Below are 11,258 nucleotides of genomic sequence, written 5' to 3' on the forward strand. Positions count from 1 at the left end.
GTGCTCACAGAAATAAAATAAATATAGTAATAAAAACGAAAATATAAGTGACAAAAATAAATAAATAAAAATAATAGTACTGATAATGATAAACTGATTATAATTGTAGCTAAAAGAAGATACAGTTACCAAAACTACTATTACTACTATAGGCCTAGAGCAAAATACTGTGAAGTTAAAGGTGTCAGTTAATATTTCTATTTCTTTTTTGACAACCAGTGGATTTGGGCTAGCACAGGACTGAATGTGCATAAGTTCCAGTAGGAAGCCTGCTGCATTTTGGACTAATTGAAGTCTAGCAAGGTTAGATTGGTTCAGACCTAAATACAGAGAGTTACATAGTCCAGCCTAGATTTATAAATGGACAGATTATTTCTAAGTCAGTATGAGAGAGTAAAAAATGCAACTGACCGGTGTTACTGAGGAATTTATTATTTAATGCATTTCACAAATTCAGAATTTTTTTAATAAACTCCATAGATTATATCTGTCAGTACACTCCTCACATAACAGTATTTCAGTTTTATGGGTTTGGCATAGGCTATACCAAAGTCCTTTTAGGCAAGTCCCTCCACTCGGCGGCCATATTGCAACGCTTTTTGGGCCCTCATCGGGCTTCCTATTCGGCAGAAATGTGCGTGCGCAAGGCTTCACGACACCAATCTTGCTGCAGCGGCGAGTTCACAACACATGATTGGCACGATGTCTTCACAACACAACATATGATTGGCTCAATGTATTCACATCACACCACATGATTGGCTCAATGTATTCACGTCGACATTTTGCCGAGGAATGGGTGGGATATGTGTAGACAACGGCCATATTGGCGTTACAAACTAGCCCCATGCATTTCTATGGAGGAATTTTTGAGTGCTGTGTCTCCTCATTAGAAAGTCTCTGGCTATACCTTTTCTTGCATATACTCTTGTACAGAGCTGTTTTATACTGTGTCTAAATATACGCCTCTGCTCTTACATGCATCTTAGTGCCCCCTGCTGGTGTATTTTGGTAATTATGTAAATAAGCCAACAAGGAACACAGATCCCCAAAGTTCTGGTTCTGTGTACTGTATGTTTGAGAAGTAAAATGGGCAAGGCTCTGGTCACAAGACACTAGGGCCCTGATTTAAATAGCTGGCAAAGTGCAAAGATATCAAGCAGCAAAGTTCTGGTTCTGTGTACTGTATTTTTGAATATGTTTGAGAAGTAAAATTGGCAAGGCTCTGGTCACAAGACACTAGGGCCCTGAATAGCTGGCAAAGTGCAAAGATATCAAGTAGCAAAGTTCTGTTTCTGTGTACTGTATGTTTGAATATGTTTGGGAAGTAGAATTGGCAAGGCTCTGGTCACAAGACACTAGGGCCCTGATTTAAATAGCTGGCAAAGTGCAAAGATATCAAGCAGCAAAGTTCTGTTGCATGAGCTAGCTGGCATGTGGAAGCATCAAGCTGGCAAAGTTAGGATGGGTCAGCACAAAGTCAAAGTCAAAGTCAGCTTTATTGTCAATTTCTTCACATGTTCCAGACATACAAAGAGATCGAAATAACGTTTCTCACTATCCCACGGTGAAGACAAGACATATTTTACCAATTTTAGTCCACAGACAAACATAACATTCAAGTAAACAAAAAAGTAAGTAAATAAGAGGGCACATATAATAATGAAAAAATAAGAGCAGCAAAATTTGGTTGAAATTGTGCATAGACAGTCAATAAAATACTATTGCAAAGTCAGGCCAATAAAAGGCTTGGGTAGTTCTGTTTGACCTAAGTAAGAAAGAAAGTGGCATAGTGGTGCAAGTTATGTAAGAGCAGCAGAAGTGTTGTGTTTTCAGGACAACAACAACAAGTTGTAAAGTGTACAAGTGTGCAAGTGTGCAAGTGGAGTAGTGCAGGCGCCATTGTGGGTCCAATGTCCAGGATGTTATGTAGCTGAGGGTGGAGGGGGGAGGAGGGAGAGAGTTCAGCATCCTTACAGCTTGGTGTATGAAGCTGTTGGTGAGTCTGGTAGTGCGGGAGCGCAGGCTTCTGTACCTCTTCCCAGAGGGCAGTAGATCAAACAGATTGTGAGCGGGGTGACTTGCATCACTCACAATTTTGGTCGCCTTTCTTGGGTGAGGTGGGTGGTGTAAATGTCCTTCAGGGGGGGAGTGAAGCACCAATAATCCTTCCAGCTGTGTTCACTATGCGCTGCAGGGCTTTCCTGTTGTATTCAGTGCAGCTTCCGCCCCACACAGCGATACAGCTGGAGAGGATGCTCTCAATGGTGCCTCGGTAGAATGTGGTCATGATGGCTGGTGGAGCACTTGCTCGCCTGAGTTTCCGCAGGAAGTACAGGCGGCGCTGAGCTCTCTTCGCCAGTGATGCAGTGTTGGTGGTCCAGGAGAGGTATTCACTGATGTGCACCCCCAGGAATTTGGTGCTGCTCGCTCTCTCCACCACAGCACCGTCGATGGTCAGTGGTGGAGAGGGTTAGTGTGGAGACACACTAACAGGGGGGTGTGATAGAACATAGCAATGGACATTATTATTGGGGGTCTATTAACATATTGTGTGTATTTGAGGTAACAACAAAGAGGGACATGTGTCAGAGAGTGTGTGTGTGTGTGTGTGTGAGAGAGAGAGAGAGAGAGATGGGAGTCAGCTCAGCCAGCTGCATTCTGCCATTAATATGTTTGCTCTGCAGGTTCCCACGTGTGTATTTGAGGTAACAATGTGTCGTGTGTGTGTGTGTGTGGAAATGATGGAACATTCATCAAACCCTATAGGCCAAACATACAGTATAGTGATATTGGACTATTAGTGATACTATGACTACAAATCTCCTTATCAATCTACATTATCAGCTAATAATTAATTCCAGACACTGCACATATTCGTATTCATTAATAGCCTACAAGACCATTTTACATCCTTTTCAGAACTCAGATGCACTTATATTGATTTACCCCATCAGTTCTGGGATAATGGACAAAATAGGAATTACCATTCAAGAACACATTTTAGATAATGTTTTAAAACGAATTAAACCCTTTATACAGAAAACCGAGGGGAAAACAAAAATGCCAAAGAAGAGCTGCAACCATTTTGCTCCATCAAGCTACCCTTGTGTACTTAACTTTTCAAATTACACAATGTCAAAGATAGGGCAATCACAGTGGCGTTAACAAGCCATGGGCAACACTGATTATATACTTATCAGCCAAATGCAAACCAGCAGAAGCCAATAACAGAATGTGCAGATTGGTTTGTGAGATGCCCTAGAAAGCTAGAAATAATCAGAAGCACACAAATGCATTTGGCATAATTACCAGATGGAAGTCAGGGGCATCTAAGTATAACAGTTATTTTAAGGTAGGTTATAGGGTTAGCTCAGGGCTAAACAGAGGCAAGACAGACAATGTTAAATTACATGTGTGGAAGAATTAGTGAACTGACATTTATAGGCATATACCCCTCACAAAAGGCATGTGAAAATAGGGAGAAGATGAGTGGACATAAGTTTACACATGAAGGAAATATGTTTAAATGATCTGCTTGTGTTTGCGTTCTGTGAATGCACTGAGGGCATAATGAAACAATACAAATGGACTCTTTTTGGACTTTTTGCAGTCTGCCTTGCAGTAGCACCTGCAACACTCAACCCCTTCCAGTTTAGTTAACTGCTCTTCAAATAGATTAAAGTAAGCTATAGAGAATATATTTTTGTTTTATTCATCCCTTGATTCGGTGCACATTACAAAGCAAGATATTCACAAAGCACAAGAAATGTGCACATCTAAGTAAAAGAGGAATGACAAGAAAATATCAACCAGGTGCAGACTTCAAGGGTGCTATATTAGTACAGTATTCATTGTTTTATTTACATGTAAAGAGATAGTGGTAGACCTTGCTAGCAAATTGCTGCAATACTGTTACTAGGGGTGCAAAAATATATGGTTTATAATTCCTCTTAAAAGTAAATAAAATATTTGTAGAAAAAAATATATGTATGATAAATTAGGTTTATCTATCATTCAACGTTTCATGTTTTTCCATTTCTCTGCTTCAAAGGAACATTTGTTCATGTGAAACAAACAATAATAATGAAAATAGATGCAGGCAAATATACACAAAATATACAAATATAAACAATGTGAATCTAAGACCAAGGGGAGGTAAAGCAAAAGATGAACACATCTTTTCATTGGGTAAGTTTTAGCATCATTATGGTCATCAAGTTTAAGGGAGTGAGTGGATTTCATGCTGGGCTTCTCTTAATGTCCTCAACTCTGTTCAGAATCTCCTCACTCTGTTAACCATCCTCAACAATCAGCCTAGTGACTATGCATTGCAGCTTTAAAGCAGCAAACCTCTTTAAAGGCCCCTTTTCACTCAAGAGTCAGAGATGACACTCAATGTCAGCAGATTTGACACATTGGACGGTGATGACTAGTGATCAGTGCCAATGGGAACCGTCAGCTTCGCTGTCTGTGTGCCAGTCTGAGTGAGAAACACTAACAGACTGCCACAGCCAGCACACTCAGCACACTTGATTGGGGCTTGTTAAAGAGAATTCAGGCACCTGTTTCTTTACATTTCCAGAAAAGTATAGGCCTTGCTGTTAAATATGGAGTTACATTTGTGCGTCTTTTTTGAGCGAGCAGTAGAACAATTTGAGCGCAGAAAAATGTTTTGAGCAAGCACACAACTTATATTTTGAGGAAAAATGAAACTCGAGCACAACGAACTTAGTTGAGCAAACAGGAATTCTGTGCTCCACCAATGTTTTTGCATGTTTGCTAAGATCAATATGTATGTGCAACAACAGCCCCCTTTCATTCAGCTTCACTCTACGCACTCACAGAAACTGTTCCTCCGTTCGCTCTCAACTTGACACAATTGTCAACCAATCAGGGGAGATCTCATTGGCTAAGTCCAATTCTCATTGTCCTTCTTTCCCACTGACTGTAAATGATGCTAGGCCAGAGACTTTCTAATGAGGAGACCCAGCACTCAAAGAATCTCCCATATAAATGTATGGGGTTAGTTTGTAACGCAAACATGGCAGTCGTCTATACATATTCCCCCCCTTCCGCATGTGAATACATCGTGCCAATCATGTGGTATGTTGTGAATACATGTGCCAATCATGTGTTGTTATCTCGCAGCTTGGACCGAGGTTGGTGTGTCATTATTCATGAAGCATTGCACACACGCAATTCTATCCGAAATAAATGCCCGATAAGTGCCCAAAAAGCGTTGCAATATGGCCACTGAGTGGAGGGACTTGCCTAAAAGGACTTTGGCTAGGCTTTCCGACTGAGCTAACTCATTGTCACCGTCCTGGACTTTAGCAGCCAATTGCAATGTGTTTTTTCGGGCCCCTGGGCCCAGATATATTAAGGGCCCCCCACTAACTGTCGTATATGTGGGAGGGGGGGTTTAGGGGTCCTCCCCCAGAAATTTTTTAATTTGTTTGATGTAATTTTCTGTATTCTGGTGCATTTTGGGGATGGCCAATACTAAATTCAATCAGATTCATAGCCTACATCCTGATTTGTTGATATTGAGGCAATGATTCCATGCAAAGGCTTGGGCTTCAGGGCCCCCTGACCCCTTGGGCCCCTGGGCCTGGTAGGCCCGTGCAGTAATCCATCCCTGACTAGGGTGTAAACCTTGAAGCATAACCTTAATTTGATTGGCTGGTCACTTGCACAGCTGTCCGTCGGTGCAGCAAAGTTGAACATTTCTCAACTTCTCATCTCCTTCACTTTCCATGGGCTTACATCATCCGTTTCCGAAGTGAATTGTGGTTCCATTGCGTGGCTTTGCTCCCATCACCTCCGTCAGAAAGTTAAGAAATGTTCAACTTTTGCTTCAACAGTAGTTTTGAAGATATAAATATTGTAATGATGATGACTCAGTTAAGTTTTGTTTATTTGTGGTTTCCCACGGCCGGGGCTTGGCTCTTGGATGCTGGTTACGGCTCCTACACACAGTTGACTCAATGTTGGGCTCCTGCACAGGTGGGACTCAATGTTATACTATGTAATACTATGCTCTGTCTGGCCAGCGGACCCTTCTTCTTCTGTGTTTTTTTTTGCAAATGGAGTGCATTAGGCTACTGCAGAGAGTTGATGCACCATCAAAATTACATCAAACATTACTTTTAAGGTAAAAAGCTGCTTTAATACTGAACAGACTTTTGTCATTTTGTCCCTAAATGTAATTAGCCTACTTGGGCATCTACTAATAGGTGTCCAGGCTGATTGGAAGGGAAGGGTGTTTAGAACTTTGACGGGTTTGCTTTTGCGACCCTGTAGTAATATTTTGAAATCCTTCTGAGTGTCTCCTGTCCCAATCGCTTGATGATCAAGGGAGGGAATCAGGTTAATAGATCTTGCAACCTCTAAGCCTGGCACTCAGCAGCACTTATTCTAAACAGAATCTTTACAGTCATGACTTATGTATTATATAACAATGCACTTTCTGCCATCAACATTATGGTTACCCTAACGTGTCAAGTTCACACTGAATAAAATCATCATTCATGTATTTCATAACCTGCACACAAACACACACATGAACAAGCGCACACACAAACACATTCATTAACTGCACAAACACATGCACACACTCACAAGCGAACACATGCACACTCACACTGTAGCACACGCACACACAACCCCCCCTCCCATTCATAAACTGCACACAAACACATTCATTAACTGCACAAACACATGCATGAACATGTGCACACACTCACAAGTGAACACATGCACACTCACATTGTAGCACACACACATACACCCCACAAACACACTTGCAAGCACGCACACACTCACTTACATGAGTTGCAAGAGTAGGGGATGGAGACAAAGCGTGATTTATTTCGGTGGAGAGAATGTGCAGGACTGAGTGGCGGTCAGGTCATATTTTGCACTATGTGGTACATCTAGTGAGCTATTTTTGTGTTGCCTTGATTTGATGCTGTTTAAGGGCTGCAGAGCAAATGTGGTACCGGAAATGTACAGTGACAACAAATGCAATCTATTGTATTGTTCGAAGTGCTGTTGGTGTGATTGATTGATTGACGGATGTCTGTCATTACAATGTTGTCTGACCCGGTCATGGTGCTGCCTCGAGCTCTGAATGCCATTGTGAAACTGCCCCGGTTGTTTTCTCTCAACGGTGGGTGTGCCCTAAACATTTTTTCTTGGGGACATCAAATTATGTTACTGCTAGATGATGCCATCATACTAAGGATATAATTTACAGTTGTACACACAAAACCAGTGTGAAATATTAAAAAAAGAAATGTAATTGTTGAGTATGTATACTTAGTGTGTGAATTTTTCACATTGCAATTTCATGTCATGCAGTATGTGTGAAGGCCTGAAGGCCTCCATTTTGAGTTCAAGGCACCCATTTTATTATAGTTTCATATGAATAAATGCTGACTATTATACAAAATAAATGCTAAGGAAAACAATAAGCCCTTTATCATGACGAAATAATAAGAATCATTTGTGAAGTATTATTTTTAGATCAGAGATAAGACAACCACACAGCATCTTTCCTTGCTCAATGTCGGTATAGATGCGTATACAGATTGTACAGACTACAGACAATTCACTGTTTTGCAACTAAGCAAAGTAGCATTGAAAACCACTGAAATCCATTGAGTGAAGTTTTGTGCGCGACAGAAGGTAAAACGTGAGTGCTCTGAAAGAGCTGCAGTGTGTCCAGGCTGAACATCTGTGCCGCCGAGAGCGGAATCACCAAGCTCTGCTGACGTGTCGTGTCGTGTCCCCAATCACGCTTATCTAAGCACAGGGCCACCCTCTCCTCCTCCAGCGCAGTGACCCCCCTCTCCACCCAGGGGGCCCGGAGCAGGAGTAGGAACAGGAGCAGGCAAGGGCACGGGAGCTTCAGGGCACGAGAGCTGCCAGCCAGTCAAGGGCACAGGCATGGACACGGGCACCACAGGGCCGCAAACACATCTGTTCCCCTTGGTACCAGACCAGACCGGCAAGGGAGAGAGAGAGAGAGAGATAAAGAGAGAGAGAGGGACAGAGGAGAAGAGTGGAGGATGAAAAAGTGGAGAAGAGTGAGAGAGAAAACAGAGGGGATAAGAGGGAGATGAAGAGGCAGGAGAAGAGAAAAGAGAAGACAGAGTGGACATGGAAGAGTGTGAACGAGGGAGAGAGGACAAGAGCGAAAAGTCAAGGAGAGTGAGCATAGGAGAGAGACTGGGATGGGAGAGATCAGAGAGAGCAAAGGGAAGAAAGAATTCAATAGAGAGAGAGAGGGAGGAGATGATGGAGGAGAGAGAGGAGAAGGACTCACACCAAGGTCACAATCGGCACAATCACAGAAAGCGCCAGAAACAGGAATTTTGTACAAAACCCATTTATTCAACTTTATTAACATCAAGGTATTTGCAACATTTTTTCTCGCCGTTTTTTTCTCGTCATTGTGGTTGTCATCATATTGACAAATAGAAAACAGACTGCATGTACAACAGAGTGGACCCCTACGGCACAATGCAAACACAAAGTGAAATGGTTTTTCTCGGCCCCCCAGTTTCTCCCGCGCACAACACATTTACCAGCTTTTTCTTTTCTTTTCTTTTTTTGCGGTCTTCTGGTCTAGGGAAGAATGTTCCGCTTGGTTCTTGATTCCGGACGTGGAGCTCCTTCATCCACTGTAGTGCTGCGGTTCTTAAGTGGCTGTAGGAGAACCTTTGTGTACTGTACCTCAATGGGGGCAAGATGAGAGCACGGCAGTTGCGGAGTACCACGTGTGGACGATGAGTCAGGGACGACCTGATCTGGCCATGGCGGTCCGGTCCCTCCACCACAACCAGAACAGTGAATCTGAGGGTCGTTGATCGCAAATAAAAAATAAAATAAAAAATAAGGGTGTTTCCGATCAAAGGTACAGGCCATCATCGATATACATTGATTTGAGATACTGTTTTGGCCAGATAAAAACACTCTTCAGAAGCTGTAGAAGGAGGTTAAGCGCTATACATGAGTCCAGGTCCCTTGCCTCGGGTCAGAACCCAGGGAGGGATTTCTCTCTGGGTCCTTGGGATTTTGGTCAACCTTTCCTTCCCAGTATAAGACCTGGGGCGTGTGTGTTTGTATTGAGAATGTATTTATGCGAGGCGTCACTGGTACGTGACGTAAACCCCCGTCTCAGAAAACTTCTGTCGTTCAGTGTGTGTGATGAGGTCTTTCGAGCGACACACTTGCTCACAGAGATAAAGAGATAGAGAGAAAAAAAAAGTCACAGTTTACAGCTATTGAGAGCGATGCCCGAATCTGTACACGACATTGTCCTCAAGATTCATTAGTCTATTTAGTTTTTTCTTTTATAACAATAAGTTTATGTAAGTCCGCTAACTGTATGCATTTGATCTCTTTTTTTAATATAGATAATCATTCTATAAAGTATCAGGAGATGAAAAGGCTTATAAAAGGTTGTTCCCCTTCCCCAGGCGAATGAGCGAATGAGCGAATGAGCGAGTGGCTAATCAGAAGGTGATAATATAATAATGACGATAACGATAAAGAAATCATCAGTAGCAGCACTGAGTATGTGTTTGTTAATATTAGTAACGCCGGGGCATATCGAAAACACATGCCCTCCGTGCTATGACTATAAAATTAAAAAGTAAATAAAACATACAAAAAAGTCAAATATGAATAACCATGGAAAAAAGTAGACCCCTTAGACTTACATACATACAACAACCAGTGTAAATGATTAAAAATAACAAACAATAATGATAAAATCTAGATTATGTAGTAATAATAATATGACAGTAATGGCAATGGCAGGGATTATTGAACAACATAAACAATGCCGATGATCAGCAGGATGCATGAACAGGGGAAGCCATTGTGCATTGTGAGACATCAGAATGGGTACCTTTTTTTTTTGTCTGGTTAGGCTTTTCATTTTTAAGGGAGCTTGCTTTGTTTCTGGTCTGTCTGTTTGTTGTGTTGGTGTGTGACGGGGGAGGGTAGGGGGGTAAAGGATAAAGCAAGTTTGTTGTGCCAGTCCTTAGGAGTTGCTCCAAGAAAAGGGGGGTGGGGTGGGGCTCCTGCCACCCCCACAATCACCTGTGCTCCTCATATCCATTCCCTATTCCACTCCTCCCAACTCCACCCCAAGAAGAAGTTTCCGGAAGAGAACTGGCTGGGTGGGTGGGTGTTGTGTTGCCCAGAAGATCCAAAGCCCGGCTGGAGGAGGATGTGGGTAGAGGGGGCAAGCCGGCGCTGTTGTAGAAGGGGGAAGCGGTTACGTTGCATAGTGATCAAAGCTGCCCAGGTACTCCAGAGCTGCCCGGTAACATAGCTGATACTGGTCCTGCAGGAGAGACAGAGAGAGAGAGAGAGAGAGAGAGAGAGAGAGCGAGAGGACAGAGTGGGATAGAGAGAGAGAGAGAGAATTGGAGAGAGCGCGAGAGGACAGAGAGAGGGAGAGAGAGCGAGAGGACAGAGAGAGGGAGAGAGAAACAAAACAGAAAAGCGGAATGAGGACAAAAAGACCGAAAAGCAAAAATAGCCTCGTCTGACATCGGGCTTCCTGGTGAGGCAGCGTTTTTTTGCGCAGCAGCCCGCGGCGCTGCCGGGACACACTGCATTGGGCTCCGGTGTGAACACATCAAGGCTCTCGCTAGCTTGACTGAAAGTGTGCCTCGCCTGCGTCAGGAGCTCAGCGGGGGGCTGTCTCTCTCACCGTTGCACCCCTTCCACGGCTGACTAGACAAACCAGGCCCGGGAACATGCTACACCCCCGTCTGTCTCTGAAGCTACTACGTCTCCCTCTACGCCTTTCCCCGCCTGTTCTCTCCATCTCCCTCCCTCTCTTCTACTATTTGTATCCATCTCCTATTTTCTTTCATTCCCTTCATACCCCCCCCCACTTTCTCTCAGTCTTACTCTACCTCTTTCTTTCTCTCTGAACCCCTCTTTCTATTTTCTCCTTGCCTTTCCCCTTCATCACATTTTTTCAACTCATATTTCAAAGGCTTTGCTAACATGACAAGAGTTCTTGTGTTGTCAAAACATAGATAGACTGTTGCTTGTGTGCGTACCTCTGTCTGCACCATGGCTGGTCTCTGGGTGCGCAGTGTCTTCACGGTCTGGAAGAGGTCCACCACGCCCTCGTATCTCATCCTCTCCAGCACGATGCTCAGGGTGATAAAGACGCCTGTCCGCCCAACACCCGCACTGCAGGGAGAGCACACGCGCGCGCACAC

The 11,258-nt window shown here is 43.3% G+C and overlaps 1 protein-coding gene across 26 annotated transcripts in view; it reads right to left on the minus strand.

Annotated features, from left to right (window-relative positions):
• Window positions 1-10,151: 10,151 nt before the first annotated feature.
• The window catches only part of ptprfa (protein tyrosine phosphatase receptor type Fa), a 226,507-nt gene continuing 225,400 nt past the window's right edge, over window positions 10,152-11,258 (minus strand). For all 26 annotated transcript variants that reach the window (XM_048252134.1, XM_048252131.1, XM_048252130.1 and 23 more), the window contains 2 exons: window positions 11,094-11,229; window positions 10,152-10,363 (listed from right to left, as the gene is read on the minus strand). In XM_048252134.1, the coding sequence (XP_048108091.1) occupies window positions 10,295-10,363; window positions 11,094-11,229 (205 nt within the window). In that variant the 3' untranslated portion in view covers window positions 10,152-10,294. The remainder of the gene's footprint in view (window positions 10,364-11,093; window positions 11,230-11,258) is intronic.

This window comes from Alosa alosa, chromosome 9, assembly GCF_017589495.1.
Source record: "Alosa alosa isolate M-15738 ecotype Scorff River chromosome 9, AALO_Geno_1.1, whole genome shotgun sequence".
NCBI classification, from domain to species: domain Eukaryota; kingdom Metazoa; phylum Chordata; class Actinopteri; order Clupeiformes; family Clupeidae; genus Alosa; species Alosa alosa.